The sequence below is a fragment of the Heloderma suspectum genome, chromosome 4, assembly GCF_057233095.1.
Source record: "Heloderma suspectum isolate Gila_16-S chromosome 4, 16-S_ref, whole genome shotgun sequence".
Classification (NCBI taxonomy): domain Eukaryota; kingdom Metazoa; phylum Chordata; class Lepidosauria; order Squamata; family Helodermatidae; genus Heloderma; species Heloderma suspectum.
In genome coordinates, this window is record NC_139461.1 from 234,557,337 (window position 1) to 234,581,010 (window position 23,674).

At 45.1% G+C, this 23,674-nt stretch overlaps 1 protein-coding gene across 1 annotated transcript in view; it reads left to right on the forward strand.

The window, feature by feature from the left end:
• Positions 1–432: 432 nt before the first annotated feature.
• The window catches only part of PTCH2 (patched 2), a 63,390-nt gene continuing 40,148 nt past the window's right edge, over positions 433–23,674 (forward strand). Inside the window, exons 1-2 of the mRNA XM_084852656.1 lie at positions 433–924; positions 2,072–2,264. Coding sequence (XP_084708782.1) covers positions 757–924; positions 2,072–2,264 — 361 coding nt within the window. The 5' untranslated portion in view covers positions 433–756. The remainder of the gene's footprint in view (positions 925–2,071; positions 2,265–23,674) is intronic.

Consider the following 23,674-nt stretch of genomic DNA (forward strand, 5'->3'; position numbering starts at 1 on the left):
TTGCAGAGTTCCCCGCTTCCCCCTGCAAAGTTTGCAGCAGCAGCTGTCGCGATGTATCGCTACGTCCGCTTGCAATCATAAATAAAGGAGCCCGTTTGTATTGGGAGTCGGGGGGGGGGGGTGCAGCTGAGAGGGGGCAACGACGGGCAGCGTTTGAAAATCTGTGGAGCAGAATTCCTGTGTTGAAGGCTAGCCTCTCCCTCCCTCCGCCCTCATTGATTTGAGGCGGGGAGGAGGGAGGCGGGGGAGGCGCTGCCTGGGTGGTCTCTCCTCTCTCCACTTTGGTGAGCTGTTGCTTAGCAGCTAATAATAGGAGATGTTTGCGGAGTAATTTGCCTCTTCCTCGGCCAATGGGAACCGGGGCACTTTCCCATCAAACCAAACCTTCCTCCCCCCGCTCCTCTTTTCAGGATCTTGGAGGAGACTGTTTGTTCCAAATGTTGGTGGGACGGGATCCGAGGCGCACTGCACCGCCGGGCACCCGGGCGCCTCGACTCTCCGGGGCTGTGTGAGCGCGCCACCGCCGTCTCCTGCCGCGCGTCGCGAAGGGGCCACGCTGGGCGGCGCCAAGGGCGCATGGGGCGCGCTTGGATGGCCCCGGATTCGCCCCCATAATGTGCACATGGGAGCCCCGCAGCAGCAGCAGCCACTCTGAAGCCTCGGAGCCGACGCTTCTCCCCACTGGATTACCGCTCTTGGGAAGCCGCCGGCGCCCCTTTGCCTCCCCGCAGCGCCGTCCTCGTTCGACCCCGGAGCATGGCTTCGGATCGGCCGGTCCCTGGGGCCGGGGGCTGCTTTGGAGAGCTCCCGCCGTCTTACGCGGCTGCCGCTGCCGCTGCCGCCGCCACCGCCACCGCCAACTCGGATCTTCTGCGGAGACCCAGCTACTGCCACGCTGCCTTTGCCCTCAGACAGATCTCCAAGGTAAGGGAAGGAACGAGGGTCGGCGGCGGCGGCGCTTTCCCACGGGTGGGGGGAAAGTCGGGGTGATCCTATCCGAGGGGAGCGAGGCGCGTAAGGCAGCGGCCACAAAGGAGCGGAAGCCCGAAGCGGCTCCTCTGGGCCCGGGCGTGAGGACGCTGGTGGGGTGGCGGATCCGGCTGGCAGCTCTCGGCTTCTTTGGGGAGGGAGGGAGCAGGCAGCTCTCGCATGCGTGCTCTAGACTGAGCCCGCTCCGTGGCCCCAGGAGTTTGTTTATTGAAAGGGGAGACGCAATGGAGCCGTCCAGGAGGGATTGCGTGTGAATGGGGGGGAGCTTGGGAGAGGCCTGTCCGAGATCGGATCTGCGAGAGGATGCGAGGGGCTTCAGGGTAGGATGCAGGGGCTCGGGACTGGGGGGTTAGTGTGGCTTTTTGCCCAGGAATGAGAAAAAGACCGGGGGGGGGGGCTGCTTTGGTCAGTGACTTGGTGAAAGGACTTGGGGAAGAAAGAGGGAAACAATGGAGAGACGCAGCAGGAAAGCTTGACAGAGCAAAATGACACACCTGAGGAAAGGGGAGGGGTGGCGCTCAAATCTCCTCCCTGCCCCAAATAGATCTAACTGGAAACTTAACTTGGAGGCTCCTTAACACATCCAGTTGTGGCTGCATGAACCCTGCTAGCGCCATTCAAAAAGGGAACTTCAGCTACTAGGGGTTCCCTGGAAGCGAGGGGTTCCCTGGAACTGGGCTTTGAGTCACTCTCCCATGCTAAAGTCCCTTGGAATGTGAAAGTCTAACACTTCCGTTGTGGCAAGAGCTTCTAAGTGGCCTGTTTTTCTCCTGCTATGGCCATCCAGAGTATGAGGAAGGGATTCACCCATAGCTAGAGGTATCACTCAGTACTTGGTCTCTGAAGACTGGAAGGAGGGGAGGCAGCAAGAAGATGGGCAGTGGCCTCCACAGGTTCCTGGCTAATGGGAGGACTCTGGGGTCACGCACACACGTCCCCCAGCCTGTGAATAGGGCTTCTTGGAATGCTTTCTTACAAGGCATGAGGTCTGCCTTAACCCCGATGCCAGCTTCCTTGGGTTAGGATGTTGCTGTTCCCTGTAGCAAAAGTGTCTTGGCTAACTCTCCATTTCTTTCCCCAGGGTAAGGCTGTGGGCCAGAAAGCCCCACTGTGGCTGCGGGCCCAGTTCCAGGCTCTGCTGTTTACACTGGGCTGCTGGATCCAGCGTCACTGTGGCAAAGTACTCTTTGTGGGGCTGCTGGTCTTTGGGGCACTGGCTGTAGGGCTGCGAGTAGCCTCCATTGAGACGGATATTGAGCAGCTCTGGGTGGAAGGTAAGTTCCTTCTTTGGTGCTGTGAATGTCATGAGGACTCTAAAGTTTGGGGGGGAGTATATGTGGAGGAGATGTCCAGCACAGCGGAAGGCAAATGCATTCTGGTTTCAGCCTGGAAGAGCCTTTTAAAGGAGTTGTTGGCAAAGGGCTCCATCTCTAAGCTCCTCGGGTGTGTGTAAATTCACATTTGCATGTAGCTTCTTGGCTTTGACACGTTGTCTCCTTGGGGGCATATACCAAGCAACAGATGTACATTCACTCTCTTGGATATGAAAACTTTATTCTAGTTTGATGGACTCTTAAGACTTCAAGGCTTGCAATAAAATTTTGTGTGTTCCCATTTTAACTGTTTTTCTATAATTAAAGCAGGGTTTGTAAGCCTTATAACAGTGGTGAACAGCTTGAAAATGTGACTGCAGAGTATGCTGTAAAGTATTGAAAGCCACTTGGCAAAGGAAAAAAATGAAAACAAGCCTTTCTTTTTTAAAGGATTATTGCACAGGGAACTTCTGTGCAAGCTCCATTGATATGAATGAGAGCTGGATGAGAATGTGTGTGCGCCCTTGTGCAGATCCATTCAAATTGAAGGGGTTACTCCAGAAATATTTTAATGGGTTGTTGTGCCAGTCGTTCTAGGGGCTCAAAGCGTAATTCTTTGGAATTATGCTATATGATGTGCCAAGGATGAGCATTGTTTGTAAATGTCATGGCATGGAAAACTTCTGTTCCATAATTTAAGATCTCATGTAGATTTATTGGATGGCAAGGTATAAATGAGAATATGAGAATACTTGGTGAATATAAGGTTGTCTGTAGTGTTTTCTTTCTGTCTGCATCATTTAAGATTGTGTCGGAGATTATGGTTTGGTATCTGGCAGTTATGTTCTTAGAGGTTTCAGGAATGGGATATATCACATTCATGACAGGTGGTTTCCAGAGTTTTTGGGAAGCAGATGTGTAGATGTTGAGATGTATTTATGTATTGCTCTTGCACCCTGCTCTTCCTTTGAGGAACTCAGAGCAGCTTACATTTGCTTTCCATGCAGTCTCCCGTCCAAGCATCATATAGAACCAGACCTGTGTAGCTTCATCAGTAGAGCCTCACTCATCCAGCACCTTCAAGCCACTCTCCAGTAAGAGGAGAGAGGTCATGGTGATCCTCTAGACTGATTTCCTGTCGAGGTCAGAAATTCCCTTTCCTTGTTCGGTCTCAAGTCTGTTTGGTAATGTTTGGCTCAATCTGTGAGAAATAATTATTTAAAGGCAGCAAATATTGGGCAATATACCTCTCCCACAACCCAAAGGGTTAACTGCTCCTATTTTTGAGAGAGAGAGATTTCTGTGTTGAACTTGTTCCCCAAGAGTATACGTGTGTGTATCAATCTTTTCCATGCTGTTCTGCATGTGTGTGCCTGCGCGTACCATGTCATTGTGAGTGTGTGCTATCCAGATCTCTATCAGTGCAAATACATGCCTCCACACAGACAAGTGTAATTAAATTCTTTTCTCCATCTCAGAGGAGATGGTTTTTCTTGCCACTGGGCCCTGCTTGGTGCATCACATTATTGATATTAAAATCCTAAATTACCTTTCTGAGGGTGGTGCTGAAGGAGAGGATAATTACTGTCTATGACAGAGCTGTCAGTTGAAGTTTGACTTGGGTCACACTCTCCTGCCAGCTGAGAATGGAATCGGGTTAAATGCAAACAGCCGAAAGCAAAAAGGGTCACCCAGGAGCAAATCCTAATTTCCTACTGGAAACATTTTGATAAAAATGATGCCTTTGTTATTAATAAGTTCAGCATGCTGTGCTTTTCCCCTTCTCGGAACTGCCATCAGTTTATGTGGGCAGTGCCTGGGGTCTGCTCCTTGCCTTCCATCCCCTGCTATTGCAGTCTCCTCTGTTTTTTGACACCAGGTTGCACTGAGTTTTCACACCCTGCAATTTTTATTTTTTATTTTTTGCAAGCAGCCTGGGAGCTTTCCAAGAGCAGATGTTTCCCTGTGATGACTGTCAGCGATCTTTGGCGTTCCACACCTCCTCCCCCTGCACAACCCCAGCTCCATGTGTGGTCCTAAACTACTCTTGGATTTTGTTCAACAATAGAAGCAACTTTAGTCTTCCACCCTCCCACTCCCTTTTAAATAAAACCCACACTCACATGAATGCCAGTAAAGTTTACCCACCTGTTTCACACACTGAAGGGGGATTGGAAAGAAAAAAAATGCCTCAACCTTAGCCTTCCCCCTCCCTTTCTCCTTGTCTCTGCCTTACAGAGGCTTGTAGCGAAAAGGAGATCCATCAAAACTTGCAGCTGTTAAACGTTTAAAGAAGGGAAATCCCCTTTTTGTAACCAACACATCATAGCCCAAATCAAGAACATCCCCTGAGACTCTGCACAGTTGGGCTTGTACTTCTTTAATTTCTTTTGATGTTGACATTTGCTTGTCCTTCAGAAAAGCTTCTTCTCTGTTGCCTGTCCCATTGTTGGATTGCTGGCTTGCAAGTTACACAGAGTTGAAGGAGTACAGGATCTAGGGCTTGGGTGTGTGGGGGCGTTGCACTGAAGAGGATACATCAAACTCTGTGGGACTATTTTGTTGGAAACATGTTTTGCAACAAATTATATTTCAACATACCTATGTTCATTTTAAGAGGAAATGCTTACTGTGATATTATTATTATTATTATTATTATTATTATTATTATTTCTTCTCTACATTAGAAACTATACCGCAGCAAATGCTGTCAGCAACTATGTTCTGATCTTTTGCTTGCATTTCTTTGGATCATAGCTTACCCTCTCCATTGGCTGGCATTTGCTAAGCAGGGCTTTCCAATGTTGCCTTTCAGTTGGCTGCTTGGTGTGTGGCAAGAAAGCTGGCTGGGAAGACCTGGCATGCAAATGGAGGAGGGAAAAGATCGCAGCTGTAGATCTCCCTGTCCTGCTTCCCTCTACTTTCTGTTCTGTAAAATGCCACTGTAATTGCTGAGCTGCTGTGATGCAGGATGCTTTCATTGGAAACTCATATTACTTTGAGGGCACTGCGGTGACAGTGTCCTTTGAACTGTCCTGCATCCGTCTTCTCAGTTGTTGTGGGTCATTTGGATCAGAAATCATTTGCTGTCAATATGTTGATTTCTACATCAGAAATTCCTCATTTTAGATTCCTTTGTGTCCATGCTGAGTTGCATATAGCACAGATTGTGTGCAGGTGACAAACCAGCTGAATCTAACTGTCAGTTATCCACTGCTCTTGACATGTTCTGCAATTGAATTATGGCTGTAGCTCCATGGCTCAGTTTTATTTATGCTGTGCCCTTTGCCACCTTTGATTGGTTTGATTTGAACATAGCCTTATATGCGTATCACTTGGGCAGGGGTGGGGAACCTTTATTCTGTCAAAGACTGCATGCCACTCGTGGGCAGGGCTGAAGCCTAAAGTGGGCGGGCCCGAACCCAAAGTGGGCGGGCCCATCCCTTTTCTCTCTCTCTCATCCTTTTTTCCCCTTTTTCTGCCACCCTCTTTAGCCACTCTCGCTCTTTCTTCCCGCTAGCAGCCTGCCAGGCGAGACAGCTCGCTTTTGTCAGAGGTCTGAACTGATCACTTTCAGAGGGCTTTCCTCCCTTTCCATAGCTGTGTCCATTTTGACTCCCCACCATTTCCCCCTCCTTGACAGAGGTCTGAACTGATTGCTTGCAGAGCGCCCATCCATCCATCGCTCATCTGCTCCCCTACTTTTCCCTCCCATGCTCCTTCCATCTGGGCTCCCTCACCTGCCTGAAATTAGACTGAGGGTGGCGTATGCCCTTGAGGTTGCAGGTTGCCCACCCCTGCTCTAGGGAGAGTTCCTTTTTTCATTCAGTAGTATAGATCTGCTTTCTGCCAACACATATCCATGGCAGCTTCTCACTCTTTTAGTTTAGCAATGTGGTACACTGAAATCAGCATGGGAAACATCCCTGGGAAAGGTGATTTATGTTTTCCAGGATGTTTGTGCTCAAAGCAGAAAGCTGGCATTCAGACTGGAGTGTGGACCAGCAGGAACATTACAGGATGAAGAAATACCCTGACCTTGTGTACAGTGGAGATCAACATTACATCTGATTTCTCCATTGCTCTAGACATCAGGATATCCATGGTTGTCTTTTGTTCCTGCACAGCGTTCTTCTTAAAACTCCTCCTCCCATTCCATCTGCAATGCTGTTGTACATCATAGGTGAGAGCTGCCCTCATCCCATGGCCCGAGAGGTTTTGATTTTATATAATGTAGATGTTATCCTCAGTAAAAGGCACTGTATGGCCCTGTCTCATCACCAGGGTGTACTTCCCTGTTTCAGTACTGTGGCCAGTGTTTTTTGGTTGATTGAGATGAAGAATTGCCAAACTGAATTAAACCACTTGATCCATGGTTTCTTATCTGTGAGTGGTCCTGAATTTTTCTGAGACAGAAAAATGGAAACCTACTTCTGTGGACTCTTCTAGAAGGTCAGTCCATTTTTGTGGGGTGAACAGGTTATTTGTATCACTGATATCCAGTTGTGTCTCAGACAGAGAGCTAGACAATGTTCTTGGTAAATCCTTTTCATGAATCTGGGTTGTATCCAAAGAAGCACTCTGAGTTTGAAGTTTAGGTGAGGAAAAGTGGGAGGAAAGCTGCTCTCCCAGGACCATCAGTACAGCTGGCCCTGATTGGTTTCTTGTATTGACATTTGGCTCTAGCAGCGATAGACTGAGCTCCTCTTTCACAGCTTGGACATATATACCTCAAGTCAACTCTTACTGAATATACCCATTTTGAAGAGACTGGCTGTGTTTCCTATGCACCAAGAAACCTCAGAATCCTCACCAGGGAACTGTGGGTAATTAAGAAAGATATAGACCATGAGCATCAGCCAGGCCTTATTAGGCCTGACATCTTATTCTTGGAAATGACAAGATAATGTGGGTGTGCTGAAATCTGAAAATACTCTGGAGTAAAAAGCATGAGTTTATTCCACATCTAGCCCATGGAGCAATGTCTTAAATTGTGGACCTGTAGTTTTATAGCCTCTAGGTCCCCTCCTGTGCAATGGCAGCAGGGGAAAGCCCTGAATTAAGCTACATTGGAAAGAGCAAGTTGGTATGATGCTAAAAAAAGAAAAGAAAATGAATAACAAATATGCTTTTAACTAATATAGGATAGGATCCAACGGTGCCCCAGTGCTAGTGCTAATGATGCTGTGCTAGTGCTAATGGTGTTGCGCTAGCATAAATTAACGCTTGTGCAATGTAACCAGCACTTCTTAGAGCAATGGGGAAAAGACCAGGTGGTAAACCTATGTTTGGGCTGCACCACTTCAGACTGCAAGTGGGAGCTCAGAAAGCTGAATGCTGCAATATACAAAAATAAAATACAAAGGTCTACACAGAAAACTGGATATCAGAGAAAAAGGGCCTAACCTAGACTTCTCCCTGAAGGACTAGTGTTCTCTCTGCAGGGATTTTTTAGTATGGAAAAGCAGTTGATTATGTGAACCTCGACCTGCAATGTGAAGTAGCACAGTCCTGAAACACGTTTACCTCCTCGTTTGCTGTTTGTGAGAACAAAGGTTGAGAAAATACCTAAACTACTACTAATAGCATCCTGACACTTAACAGCCAAAATATTTTATATTTTGGTCCAGTCCCAGTGGAATTCCAGATTTTTTACCTCAGCTGTAAAGGAATCTATCTTGGATTACAAAAGAGAAGAAGAGTTGTTTAGTTGGGATCTGCTTTTTGGAGCTGCGAGTGGGGACCTCAGCCACCTCAGTGTGGGATATATCATCCATGCCTACAGTTGTGTTTATGCTGATCCTCCTGGCCAATTGCAGGATAGGGGAATATGCCAAGAGCTGATGCCAACAGGAAATGGCTGTAGGCACTTGCAGGTAAACCTCTCCCAAGGCACTTGCCTGTTGGCATAGTTATGACTATGGTAGACTGCTCAGTGGGAATTAAACCTAAAGCCTGGGACTTGAAAACAAGCCAGCGTTTGGGAGGCAAAAGGTCATGGCTGATTTATAGGCTAAGAGTGACCTCAAAGGAAGGCAGGTTTAATCTTTAACCAAGACATTTTAGTGTAGCTGTGTGGCTGCCGGGCCTTTTTAAAGGTCGCTGCTACTGGACGGCTGTCCTGCCAGAGGAAATGCTTTTATCTTTGAATTCCTGAGAGTGTGAGGAGGCTAGAAGAAATGATGGAGGATTTTTGCCCACCCATGCTGGAGCATGCAAGGATTGGGAAGAGATTAAATGTTTGATGGATAATTGCTGGGGCACTGGACAGAGGCTCTTGCACGATATGGAGGAGATATGGAATGCTCAGGGGATCAGCCTAGTATACAGAGATCTGGAAGGGGCTGTTCAGCAAACTTGATGGTGAGTGCAATTGTATTCTAAGCTGGCATCCAATATTCTTCTGACCTTGAACATGTTTCCATATCTTGAATAAGTCAGGACAGCCAAAATGGGCAGGGTAAAGGGTTTATAAGATGACTTCTTGTTGCAGAGGATGAAATTGGTTCTGTGCTCTGGCCCTATTTCTTGGACATGATCATGTCCAGTGAAAATGGAACAAGAGGTATTCCTGCTGTCAACAGTCAAAAAGGAAATTCTTTCATTAGTACAGTATTTGGGCCAGCCCATTCCTGGCTTGTAGCTTGTGGAGTGGTATGATGGCAGTTCTACCCACCCCAGATCAGTCTTGGGGAAATAGGAAAAGCCAAATGTGGAAGGAAGTAACTTGTAGATTTGAATGTTGTATGTGACTTGAGGTAGCTTGTGAGAAAGGGAGACTGTGATTTTGGACAGTCCTGGCATGTGGATCAGTGTGAGTGGGAAACTTTGCCCCATTTTAGGACTTTAGCTCAATCTCGGAATTTTTTCACCATTGGCTTATAAAAAATGCTGCATCTCTGTAACTGATGTCCAGTGAAGGATGCCTAAACTGCCCAATTGAAAGCTTAGCAAAGAACAGTCTTTATAGACAGTGCTGAGGCTCAGAAGTGGGGGATTTCTTAGAGAGGGCTTATACACGCACATATTTAGCCTGATGTCTCAGTTCATGGGAGGGGTAAAGCCATCTTTGAACTGGGTCAGAGGCAGAGCTCAGGGTGTTTGAGACTGGAGATGAACCCCATGAAAGCAGGCCATATGAGGAATGCTAGATGGCCCAGCATATGTTCAATGAGGCTTTTCTACTCTGAACCTTCTTTCTGAACAGATAAATAAACTGTGGATGTGGGGCCTGCATACCTCACTCATAAGAGCAAATAAACAAGCCCCCAAGGCAGCTGAGTGCAGAGGCCAAGGGGCTTCATTGTATATGTGTAAGTAATATTCTTGGGTGGGCAGTAGAGGTGGGTGGCCTAGTGGCTAGCAGAAGGCTCTTAAGTGGCCTTGGTGCTGATCAGGGGGGAAAGGAAGGCTCTGGGAAAGGAGAGGGCATGGGGGAAATGGGTGACATGGACGGGCCTGAAGTGTGCTTCCCATAGTGTTGGCCATTTGCATTCCATATTAAAAGCAAAGGAGACTGGAACAGAACTAAGAAGGATTAAGCTGACTACAGGAAGAGTTTATGATCTTGCGTTATAGGTAGCATGAAAGGTGTTAAGCAGCAAACTGGAGTATATAAGTAGAAAAGCAAACTCCAAACTGTTGTGATGCAGGGGAAGCATGTGGATCCAACAGCCACAGAAGAAACTAGGCAATTCAGGGAGGAAGGGTATAAACTTGCGGCCTATCATATTTCCTCCAGAAGGAAATGCATTAGGCTGCCACAGGGGCACACAGTTTCTACATTATTTTTGGAGTGTGTCCCAGCGTCTTTCCCTCATACTCTCCAAGATCCTATAGACAATTCCACATTATTTACAAGAAAGTGACAGTTTACTTCATTCCTTCAGCTGATAGGGTTGTCTGCTGATATCCTTTGATAGCTTAAATTTGGCTAATAACCTGTCTGTTTACCCATTTTGTTGTGGAAGTGATGATTCTCCCACACACGCTGTAAATTAGATGAACCTCCTGTGGTGAACATTTTAGGAAACAGTCAGTCCAACTTTGGTCAACCCATTTCCAGGGTTCTTCCATAGTCACCTTGGCCCTGTATTCATTATTCCCGTGCCCTCTCCCATCTTTCCTTAGGGGTAGCAGCTGACAGGCTTAAGCACAGAACCATTGGCACAGTGAGAAAAATAAGAGGTTTTAATTTATCCAGAATCCAGAGATACAATTAAAAAAACTAAGACAAACAAATTGTCTTATGGGTCACAATAGAAAAATGCTGTGACCAGTGGAAGTAGAAAAGGATGACATATGACAAACAAACAAAAAACTAACGAGGGGAAAACACATCCCCCCCTTGCTTTGAGTGTATTTGTTATCATTGCTAATAATTGGTGTGGTGGTTGTTCATGTGAACACTGCTGTTAGTAGTTAATAACACCTGCAGAATAAAAGTGTTCTCTAACTACTGTAAAAAAATTAGTATATTTGAGAATACCCTCAGCCTTTCCATCCAGAAAGAGAGAGAGAGAGAGAGGGAGAGAGAGAGAGCTTTGCCCATTATCCTCTAAATCTGCTTTGTTTTCTGCCTCTGCTTTGACATTTGCTCTAAGAGGCATCTTCTACTGTGACCATGGCCGGCTTTGAAAGGATCTTTCTTTTCTCAGACTAGCTCAAACTTGCTAGAGTTGCCACTCAGGCTGTTTCAGTTTCCCAAAGAATTGAAGGGTTGGGGGAGGAAAGAGCTCCTTTTGTTGGGGGCGGGGTGGGGGGTGGACAAGAGAAGAGTGGGAGGAAGGATGCTTCTAGATAAAGATGGGGTCTCCCCACCTCGCTGATCTAGCTGTGCATATGGAGATTTCATTTTTAAATGCTATGTGAAGAAGGGTGCCTGGCCCAACCCTAGACATTTTATTTTTTACTTTATTGGCAAGGACTGTGAGTGGAGGACAGAAAGTGGAGAGAGCGAGAAGGAGAGAGTGTTATTCTCTGGTCCATCCCCCCTGGCTTGGAAAAGTGGTCTGAGTTCAAAAAATTCATTTCTTGCCTGAATGAAGGCAGCAATGTGGAAAAATTTCGCCATTCAGAGGGGGATGAATGTATGTTTCAACCGCACATTAAGTCACATTAGCAGGCAGTGGAGTGCTTAATGTGGGCATTTTTCACAGCGGCCAACAGAGGGGATGATTAGCATAATTAGTCCAGGCAACTCTATACATATGGAAATGCCAAATGCGTAAATGCCAACACCAGTGGAAATTTATGTCAATGCTGACAGGAGTCTTAGCAGTGAATGGCTCCCAACTGAATCTCTTTTAGCCCCCTTTTTCGGGGGGTCGGGCTTTCCCCTCATCTTTGGCCAAGGCTCCTTCTTGCCATTCCTCTCCCCACCCGCCCCCTGCACACTGGGAACCTGAGTCCTTCGGATTTCTGGTAAATAAAGACATTAATTTAGGTCTGGGATAAACAAAAGGCCAGGCCAGGCCAGGCCTGGGGAATGGGGAGTAGGCCTCAAACGGGCCTTTCAGTGCTCTCCTTAAAGCCAGCTCCCCCATCCAGCCTGCCAGCCCACCCCCACCCCCTCTGCCTTGTTTATTTAGAAAGCAGCCTGGCGTCTCTGTCTTTGTCAGACTAGGTTTGTTAGAGAACAAGCACCAAGGGACACAGTACTGCACATCTCCCCCTACCCCGGCCCTCAGCAATGTTTAGCCCCAGGGCGTCAGTTTAATGGGGTGCCTGGGCTCCCTTCCTTGTCTTCATGGAACTAGCTGCTTCTCCATGGTGAACAGGATCCTGGCTGGACGTGTTTTGACAGCCATAGGCCAGCTAGCGGCTGGCAGGCCTTTCAGAGCAGCCGGGACAGGTAAAAATGGCTCTTTTAGCACGCCCCCAGCAAGACTTCCTCCCGAGCAGCATGGCTCCTTTCACAGCCTCCCTAATCCAGCTAATCCGCCCCTCAACACTTTGAAGGTGGCCTACGGCATGTGCGTACAGCACTGTGTTGAGGACGCTGCAAGAAATCAGATTCAGCTGCGGCTGCCACTGCCATGAAGGAGGGAGCGTGTATGGGAGGGTGGGGTGAGTGCATATTACCCTTCACCATCCTTCTTTCTTCACTATTTCAGGCCTGTCAAGGAATCAGATCCCCACACGGATATGGAGGGGACACAGCTGTCCCCTTGCCCTCCATTGTAGCTGCATTGTTGCTCATGGGGATAGTAATGGATTAAATCAAAACATAAACTGTCCATGGTAGGCCTTGCTTTCAGCCTGGCTCAATTCCAAGGCCATCTAGGCTAGTATCTGACTTCAGATCAGGCAGTTGCTAATTGTTTTTAGGGGAAGCTTCCCAGTTCTGTAGTGGGCAGATCGGGATAATCTTCCTGCATCAAGGCTTGAAGTACAATTTTGGCAGCCAGATATAATCTTTAACTCTTTAAACAAGGGGTTCACAAATTTTTGTCATGGTGAAGGTCCCTAAATCAAGATAAACCCTATCCAGTCGCAATGGACAAAATATAGATATAAGTAATTCTTCCAAAAATGGTAATTTAACACATTCTCATCTTAGACAACAAATAAGCAGACATCAGTGGTTTAGTTTTAATAGTTAATATTCATATTTATCGATTTAGATCAAGGATCGTAAAGCAAAAAAAATAAAATTATGGTAATGACATACATGATATTCAGTCATAATACACTTCTTATTTTGTGGCATATTTCTTCTTTGTTGTTCTTTTTTTCCCCCTGTTAAATATTTGTTTTATTTGTCTTTTAGTGACACTTGTAAGATAGCGAGAGAGTTCTTTTTTCATGAGCCCTTATGTGAATGGTGGGTAAGCCTTTTGCCCCTGAGGACTGCTTGCGGCGATAGGTGGTGACTTGGGGGTTGCACCCCTGCATGCATATGTACACGCACATGCGCGCGCGCACACCAATACTCATGTGCACACATTCTCACACTCCCATGTGCACACATATGAGCACTCAGGAGTGTGTGCACATGTGCGTACCCACACACATACTGTTGTGTGCACGCAAAGACATCATCCATCCTCCCCACACCCCCAGCAGCAATCTTCATCAGGATTCCTGGGGGGAAAGGGAGAGGCATTAACCTAACAGCAGTGGGGAAACAGCTATCTGTTTGCCACCACAGTGGTGAGAAAAGTGGGCAAGGCACCCCAGGGTTTCTGTGAGCTACATGGAGAGTGAAGGCTGTAGTTGCCCAAGTGTGCCTTATGTGAATATGGCATACATAATTAGAGTGATTAAGCTATTGTGGAACTGCACTGATCCCATTTTGATCACATGCATAATCTTGTGCTTAATAGAAACTTAAGAGCAAGCTTAAGAGAAACTGGTTCTGCTAATTTCCAGCAGTAGCCAGCTGTATACAGTGCTGGCTATTCAGTAATCTCCCCAAAGCAGATTTCCAAGTTAAAAAAAAATATTGTGTTGTCTTTTTAAGTAATTTAATTGAATAAATGTACAAGGCACTTGAATTTTTTAAAAGGTGGACAGCCTATCTGAAGCAGGGGTGGAGGGGTGAAGAGGAAATCAGCATTAGATTTGGATACAAGCATGTCTGTCACTTGAGGAGTAAAGGCAGGGGAAGCGAAGCCCACCCTAAGCAAAAAAAGAGGAAGTATTATTAATGCCTACTAATTCATCTATATGCTCACCCCAAATTCACTTCTCATGAACCTTTTAATAAGGGGCGCAACATGGTGACACTCTCCAAGGTTACTATCTCTTGCTTCAGAGTATTTGGCATAAAAACCTTATTTCCCATCCTGTGGAAACTCTAGGATATGGTGGACCTTGGCTTTGGAAGGGCAAATCCCATATGGTTGTCACCATGACATAAATGTAATTCAAATAGCATCATAAATACTGTTGGTGGACTGTCTAATTGAACACTACTATATATGAATATCTGAGGGTATGTTCCCTGCTTAAGTTGCCAAGTGGTCAGACTCGGCATGGATGGTTGTAGATGGATCACTGGCTGTTGATACATGGTATTTGCATCCATTTGCTGCTTTAGAAGGGTAGCCAAATTAAATTCCAGCAGCTTGGGATCCATAGTCTGTGAGGCCAATACAGGGTGATTAAGATCACCTGCACCTCAATCTTGTAAAGCTCCTTGTCCAGGATCAATAGAGGAGTGAATGCATAGCAGAGGCCCCTCGGCCAATTCTGAGATAAAGAATCCACTCCCAAAGCCAGTAGATATCAGTGTCTGCTGTAAAACAGATCTTTCTTTCTGTTCATTTTTGAGGCAAATTGCTCTACTTTTGGATTTTCCAAGGTTTTGAATTGTGTCTTCAAAGGTATTCTCTTTGAGGGACCATTCATCTCGATCCAAATCATGACAGATTAGGCAGTCCTCCTGAGAATGCCTCTATTTGAAAGTTGTGATCAAAGATAGATGTAACTCTGCCAGCAGAAAAGGAGACTTGTTTCCCTTTGAGCTTTGTGAGACCTGCTTCTCCTTTTCTTGTTTATAAAGGCCACAGTATTCATACTGTGTGGCTGAACCAGTACATTCTGTACCTGGATTAGGTGGATTCATCTGGTATCATTTGAAGCTCCAACACACTGAAGTGAGGAAACTATTCTGCATGGGACCACATGCTCTGGATAGAGTCAGATTCCATAGTGGCTCCCCACCCATTCTGACCACCATCAGTGATTAATGCCCATCTGACCAGTTCTGCGAGTGGATACCATGATGAGAGAGTCATCTAGACAAGGGTATATGTACATAATGCACTCTTGGAGATGAGTCACTACCAGAAACAGTGTCTTGGTGAATGGTCTGGCCAAGATAGAGGGAGACCAAACAGCAAAGCTGGATACTGTTCGTGTTGATTATTAAAGCAGAAGCAAAGAGATGTCCTGCGGTATGCTGTTTGTTTGTTTAAATATTTATAATGGTAGTCCAAGAGATTTTGTTGATCATTGGGCCAATCCTTTTGCCCCACTGAGGGACAATCCTTTTGAACCCTAATATCAGCTAACCATGCCCAGAGAGCGCTGGCAAAATAAGAGTTTACAGCATTGGTGCTCAGAGAAGAGCACAACTTTCTTTTTAGTGCATTTTCTGTCTTAAGGTCTGCAGATTGAATGCTGCCAGCAGCAGGGAGTGCTGTGTCCTTCGATAAAACTGCACCCACATTGGGAGAAGCATGACTGGAGAGGATAGCACTTGATTTACTGAACCTGAGAAATTTAGCTGGTTTCTCTCACTCCTCTGGGGCACGTGTTCAGAGACAGGCAAAAGCCAAACACATGCTTGTAGGTATTAAGCATGTATTTGTGGCTAGGACTGAGGAAGAAGGGGATGGGGAGGTTGAGGTAGGTAAAGACAAGTCCTGAGTCTTGGTGACCTTAGTTATTATTCTATACAGCATGGTCTGAAGAAATTACCTAATCTGAGGTTCCTTATCTATAAGGTGTTTAGAGACAGTTCTCACTCCCCCCACTCCCAGTGGAATGACCAGAAACTACAGAGACTTGATCAGCTGAATGAGGTGCTGGCTAAGTCTAATTTCTGTCCCTGAGGTGCTGGCTAAGTCCAATTTCCATCCCAATGGGATGGGGATCATCTGGCTTCTAGGGCGCAGACATGTCAACAAATAGGGTAGGAGGTGGGTGCCCTGCTTTGTTTGCGGCCAGAGTAATTGGTGGCACAGTGTGTGGGGGAGCAACCCTTGAGCAGCTTGTGGGGTGGCAAGACACACCTAAATGGATACAAAGTATCTAAAATGAGATTCTGAACTTTGTGGCCAAATCAGATGATTTAGGCAGGGACCAATGGCCGTTCAGAAAGGCCTCCATCTCCTGTTTCATGTTAGGAAAAGGCCCAGATCCACTGGCTAGCTGATTTGCAGGTAATTTTAGTCATAGACCTGATTCAGATGTAGGCAGTTAACAGTTGAGAATGGAGTGGGGGCAAGCATGTGTGCTGGTTCCCATGCACCTGCCCACTTCCATTGTGATAATCCAAGGATGCCTCCAACAACCCAAAGTTCTGTGTTCAGACATTACATAAACAACCCAGGGCCAGGGCATCCTTGGGTCATTTATCACAGTGAAAGTGAGTGGGTGTGTGGGAACCAGCATGCATGCTCACTCCCACTGCATTTGTTAACTCACTTGCTGCTGACAGGCAAACCAGATCATACAGTGATGAGCAACAGTTGGACTTAGTTTCCAGAAGCCTCAGATTATTACCGAGTCTGAGGTTTCTGGAGGCTAAGGCCAACTGCTGCTCATGTGTGTCTGCCCCCGGAAACTGGTGGTCTGCAGTCAAAAAAGAGATCCTAGTCAAGTCTCCACAAGCAAAAATAACGCAGTCATAGTCTGCCATCTTCTGCTGAGGCAAAATAAGATCTTCCATTTCAGGCTTTTATTGTGCAATTGCACAGCCTCCACATAATTTTACCAGGGTGGTATGTATGTGTGTCTTTCCAAATGTCCTCATTGCCATTTTGTAGCCTTTCTATGTTTTTCCACTGCTTTTTCTGTCTGTCTAACCAGAAAAAAATCTATTAAGGAAGAAAAGATGGAAAAGCTGCACAATACCTGTTGACTGTTAGCGTTATGAGCCCTCCATCAGGAAGTGTTCTGAGAGGTTACAGGAAAGGGTGGAATGCTGCTATTGGCAACTTCTTCTTTTCTACATATCTACCTCCTATCCTGGTCTGGAAGCCTAGCCCATATATTTTGTAATGGCAAAGAAGGACATAACTTGGTGATGCTCTTGTTTTTTTTGAGTATACTCATCTTTCCTTAACCATTTCTGTTGCTGGTTTTAAATCCTTCCGTGGTGGATGTGTGTGTTTTCTAAACAAACTCTCTTAAACATGGGTGTCAGCAGCCCAGCTTCTGCTGCCCTTGTTCTAACACCAAGCAGGTTCATTGCAGAGAAGGAGCCAGAGTTTCCCTATATCCATTCTGGGCTTTGAATGCGGTTCCTCTCAGCCCCAATGAACCTACCCAGCTGCTGGGATTTTGGTCACTGAAGTCTTTCCTCGGGCAAACTGCTGTAAGCAGAAGAACCCTAGATGGATACTGGGGGTGGGGCAGTAAGAACTGTCTTCAGCCTTTGGACTGAGCCCTGAATTATTTTTACTTTTGTTCTTTTGTAAAGATGGAGCTATAATAGGAGGAACAGTGTCCAGTCCCATGTACTATGGTTCCTCAAAACAGAGCCCTGACAGTATATTCAGATGAGAACTCAAGTGTTTTCCCGATGTACACCAGTAGGTACGATACATAGGTAGGATGTACACCAATATCATACCCTTGTACTCCCGATCAGTATCAGTTATTGGACTGGAGAGGCATGCTGACCAAAAATGTTCTAAAAGGTTCATGTGAAAATATTTTTTAAGTATTGTGGTACCTTAAAGACTACATTTTATTGTAAATCTGTTCATTCTTTAGGTGCTGTATCAGATTAACGTAACATGGCTGTCCCTCTAAAATTTATCAAAAGATAAATTTTCTTGCAACTGAGAAAATTATGCATCGTAACTGGTATATTGCAGTAGTCAAAACAAAAAAATGTTTCAGATTTCAAAATTAAGTGTATCCTGGCAAAATTGACAGATAAAAATCAGCAACTAAGACAGTCTTGTGCCAGACTAAGAGGTACAAGCGGCAGACATGCTGTCATGCTGGGTGAAGGTTTAGCATGTCAGCAAATGACAAAGGGAATTAAAAAATATGTATTCTGCTTATTAAATGGGCACAATGGTAAGGCATTAAATAGGTTCATTGGGGAGATAACTGTTTTTCACAATGCTGCCATGGCATATAAAGGAACGACTTCTCTTCTGGATGGGATCTCACCAGGATCATGTTCTTAGTGATTCATTGGCTCAAAGGATCACTTTGAATATTACATTTTTCTTCCAGCATTCTTCCAGTGTGGGGAAGTTCATCATTTTAGATGTGCATCCTTTTAACATTGGAACAGTCCAATGTGAGTATGAGACCTATGTCTTGAAAAGGTTTAGGACCATCTCTGGAGTTCATAGGTCCCATATTCCTGTCTTAACCTCTAGTACAAAGGCACACATTTTACTTACAGGTGTGTTAAAAACTGAATTGTTCCTAAAAAACTACAGCTCAGATTATGCTTGCTTGCATTCCAGGCCCCCTCTGATATGGAACAATCTTGGACTTGGTTGGATTAATATTTTTGCTTTGGCTTCTGTAATTATTAGAAACACACCCCTGACCATCACTACATGAGTTCCAGGACTTGATCATTCCTACTTTTATACCCACTAGCTTATTTTGTCACATTCAATCTAGTTTCCTTTCTAAATAGATGGGATCCACTCTGGATCTGGATAAGCAGTTTCTCTACTAGGCAGTCAAGCCCCCCATTTACCTTGTTTGTACTCCTGCACATCTATATGCCCCAGAACATACCCTCCACCTATCCTATGCCTGTAATTTACATTTTAAATGGAGATTATGAGATACAAGTAAATACAGAGAACAATATATCATGCAGCATAACATGTCCTCCATAAGAGGGTGCTCCATGTTAGTTTTCCCAAACATAAAGCACATTCATATTAAGTTCACACGTGCATATTTATCATGATCAAACAGCCTTCACAAATCAAGCACCATAGACAGAGCCTTTGTGTCTTCTCACTTCAAACATGATGGGCACACTCAAACAAAGGTTAGTCACAACTAAGGTGCATTCAAAGTAATGAAATGGGACTTATCACAGCTGCTTTTCGCCTTTTGCTCAATACTTTTCAAGAGGGGCCATTTGCACATCCAGCTGTGGATGATCATCACATGATGGGTGATGCAGAGCCACTAATTCTGAGTGTGAATCAGTCCCTACTTCTGTCAGTTTGTTCCTTTTGGTTATTGGGCTTTCCTCCCTTCAGCTTAATTATTAATATTATTAGCAGTATTATTTATACATTTCCTACAACTTGGTGCTTTACATGCTGGGCTTTGATACTAGAAAACTAAATTTTTAAAAGCAAGTTGGTGTGCGCAAATCTGTTTTGGCCATCAGAAAGGTGGTCTTATATAAAAAATGAATCCCACTCTTTAGGAACCAGACATATACATGTACCACAACAGTGGAAGGAATAGTACCATATTAGATGATGGAGCCCTCAGGCTTTAGGTGGCTGAGTGACAGACAATTGTGTCATGCTCAGATGTTGCATGAGAATGTCAGTCTCCTCAATATTAAATTATGATAGTGTGCCAGATTAAACACAAATAGTTCAGATCTCAAAAATCCTAGATTCAGCCTCCTGCTTGGAGGTCCTGGGCTAGTCATTTATAGTTTATAGGCCTCAGCTGCCCAGCTATGAGGCCCATAAACTTCCTTATCTCATTAGCCAGGAGCTGTGAGTGGATAAGGGCAGGGAGAAGGACTGTGGCTGCATACTTCAAGGTCACCTAGGGCTTATATTTATCCATACTTTAGCCTCCATTTTGCATTCAAATTGAGAGTGGAGAAAAAGTAGTAAAAAGGATGGAATTTATCTAAACCATTACAATTGCCCCCAAGATTGTGGGGGCTCTTGGGCAAGGCACACTCAGTGCATCCCCTTGGAAGATATGGGATGTACAATCTGAGACTTCTTTCACATGCCTCTGACTTTCTTGGATGCTCTGTGCAAAGTGAGAATGGTGGCATTGTTGTGGTGGTGAGCCTTTTGCCGTGGGGCCCTAGCAGATGCCTGACTGTGCCATCCTCTTGGAGTTGTCCTGGTTTCAGCTTAACATAAAACAAGTATGTTTGTCTTCATCCATCAGATGTTGGAGGTTAGAAAAGTAACCAGTTTGTATTGTTTCCAGCCATGTGCCCTTTGAATGATTGGACTCTCTCATTCCAGGATTGCCTTCTTTTGTACTCAGAATACCACTGCCTTCACACTTGGGAGCCAATAATGCTTTTTGCTCAGTATTTCTGATGGTATACTCATATGAGTAGGATGCAGATTAAAAATTGCCAGCAGTTCAGTGATTGTGTGAAGTGGCTGTGTTGTATCTTAGGCCACTGGTCAAAGGCCATCTGGACCATGTTTCCAGATACTGAAGCCTTTCCCTTCTGATTTCTGCAAGTAGTTCCACCCACTAGAACTTGGGGCTGACCTATTAGCCCGGTTCAGGTGTTCCTGTTCTGAGTACTCTAAACACATGAGGAGGCAGAGCACATTAGCCCCGCCCCCTCCACTGCTACACTTATTTCCCTCTAGACATGGAGGGCGACTTTGTGAAGAGGAGAGCCTCTTCTATCTATGGGGGCTCTCCACACAATTGGGAATGCTGATTTTCCATCGTTTTGGATTGCCTGAAGATCCCCATGAATAGAGGAGGCAATCGTTTTCACAAAGTTGCCCTCTGCATGTAGAAGTCGATGAGAGTGATGACAGAGGGGGGTGGGACTAGTGTGTTCCTCCTCTTCATGTGTTTACTATCCTGGGATTTGGAATGCCTGAACAGGGCTATATCATCTGTGTTTCAGGAGCCAAATCTAGAGTCTTTCTGACCAATATATGTATAACTGTTGCTCATTTGTTTCAATAAGTAGATGTCTTCCCCCAAATATGTGCTTCTGTTTCTGTGGTATTTTGCTTTCTCAGTACAAACTGCAGTATGTTGTCAACAAGAGAATTTCCTCAGCTAGCAGGACCATAGCAGTTTGACCTGTTGGGTGGAATGTCGCTGCACAGGTGTCATGGGCACCTGTTGGAAGATGAACATGACACAATTGTGATCATGAGTGGCACATGACATAGCTGATCACAAGTATACAACTTCTCCCAGAGCCATTTAAGGACTTTTGAGATTTTAAAAAACATATTTTGCTCTTCATTAAAGAGTAAGAACTCCTTAAGTGTGGGGCTGTGCACATACCATCTTAAAAAAGAAGTGCCATAAAATAATTGAGGCTACTCCCTTCTCCTACAGCAAGACAATCATCACTTTATTGAACCTTTTAAAAAACTTAAAAAAAAAACATTTTGGAGGCTGTATGATTCGTCTCTCCAGCACACATCTCCCATATTTGGTTTGATTTTCTTTTTAAAAACAGCAAACTACTCAGAGCAGCAGGGCAGGCTCCCACCCGCCTCCCGTAGCAAGGCTACCCCCATGAAGTTTAGACAGAATATGGTACAACTGCTGCTGGATTATGACCAGTATTAAGGGGTATGTCTGAGTTTTTTAAAAATAATTTCAATAATGTTTGAGTGCCGTGATAATCTTCCTGAGGCAAATTTCATCACTTTCAGTTTGTCTTTGGCACGTTCTTGGAGTGTGTATCCCATCTCCCTTATTGACCCTGATATCTCCTGTTGGATGGATTTCAAAGGAGCATGCCATGTGTTAACACAGGACTGAAGGCTAGCTCCTGTTTTCAATTGTTATTTGTGGCAACAATGCCTAGACTGAACTGACAGGGTAGCCAGAAGGTGGGAGCTGTTTGTATGTATGGAAAAGGGTCTGTATGTCTGGCTAATTAATTACACAGCAGTTTCTTGATGCCTTCCAGTCACTGTATCCCTGGAAGTTCCCAAACTATGGGTCTTGTCTCTGTCCTACAATCCCATGCCAGGTGCTCTCCTTTTTGTCTGGCCCAGGGCCTACTATCAATGCTTACACCCAGGACAAATTATAGTGTAGCACTTCTTCCAGAATAAACGCAGTTGTATTCCCTAGTTAAATCCAGATCAGCAGCATGCAAATTGCTCAGTGTTGTGCCCCAGTGAACACTCTCCTGAAAGTGCAATGCAAGTCATATCAGGAAGCTGCTGCAGTCCTGCGTAGATTTGCTGTAAGCAAAAGCATCTGTACAAAAAGGTTTGGTGGTGAGAATATATATGTTCCTTAGTCCTAAAACAATTAAAATGCTTTTACTTGAAGGCTGCTATAAGAGACACTGACTGTTATTGAGCAAAGATAGTTTCTGCCATACACTTTTCACTCCCATGAGCCTTTTAATCCCAGAATGCACTTTTACATTTAAAAAGGGGGGATGTTGGAATTTTCCTTCTTTGTGATATGGAGAACTGTTTTCTGAAAACCTTTTATTTGTTTTTTGGGATGCTGTTATCCATTTGCTATCAATGGGAAACAGACTGCTTTCCTCAGTCTGTTTCTGTTTCAAGGGTATCTCATTTTCCCAGCACTCAAACTGTAGTATTAACAGAAAATGATGTTGTGAATACTGTGTGCAACAACGTTGCATGAAAATCACAGACACCTATTGGATGTTATTTGTCACAACTAACAGCTCCCTCTTCTTGTTTTACTAGTTGGTTTTATTTCTTACTAGATCAAAATCTGAGCATTCCCCAGTGTCTAAGCATAATTTCTCTGTGCCCAGATTTGTAACATGAGCCCGCCTTCTTTTATGCCATCCCCCCGCTTATCTCCTGCTGCTCCCCCCTGAAAGGCCTTGTCTGTTCTGAAAAACTGGAGACCTGATTTGGGGTCCATTAATTTCTTTAGTTCCCATTGCTTAAGCTCCTTATGTTTCTGACTGGCTGATTTGTATTTATACCTAGACATAGCAGTACGGTATGTATATTAATTATACAGTAGTGATAAATGTCCTATATACAATGTTTGCTATACCTGGATCTAGTGTCAGTCCTTCTAAGAACTCTAGAGGCTCAACTTAGTTGCTTGCATATGTTCTGAAACATCTAAATCCTATTGGCAGCACTGGTTCCCACTTCCTAGTATCTTGCTGTCCTGGATTATTATGGTATGTCTCTCCTTCCTGCTGCCAGTCAGACGCAACACCCTGTTGGGTCCTCTTGCCTGTGCACAAGTATAGCCATTAGGAACCAAAGGAATTTTTGGACGTAGTCCTTGAGAAAGCATGTCACTTAGGGGCATACATCTCGTTGGGTCAAACCAGATGTGATGTTAATTACATTATCATTTACTAAATAATGTTCACTGGGGCAGGGGATCTGGATAAGGACTGTGATGGGGGGCTTTAACCGTTTCCCTGCACTGTAGTCCCAATTTAGATCACCCCCTGGCTGCTATTTGCTGCTATTGGTAAAGTGTCTCCCACTTAGGCCCTCATGCTTAGGCCCTGGAACTTTCTTGTTTTACTACTCCATCATGATAGCAAGGAATACCAGCAAGAATGTCGCGCACACGCACACACCGCCTTGCCACAATACACTGGTATTTTCCTCTCTCCAATGCTGGGATGTCGATTATTTGATTGACTGAGTGGTGGATGACTCATCTCCTTCAACAAGGCTATCCCTATGACAGCAAAGCTACTGTTGTAAACTGCTATCTATTACTCACACGGTTCGCATGTAACGACAATTCCTGGGTTGTTG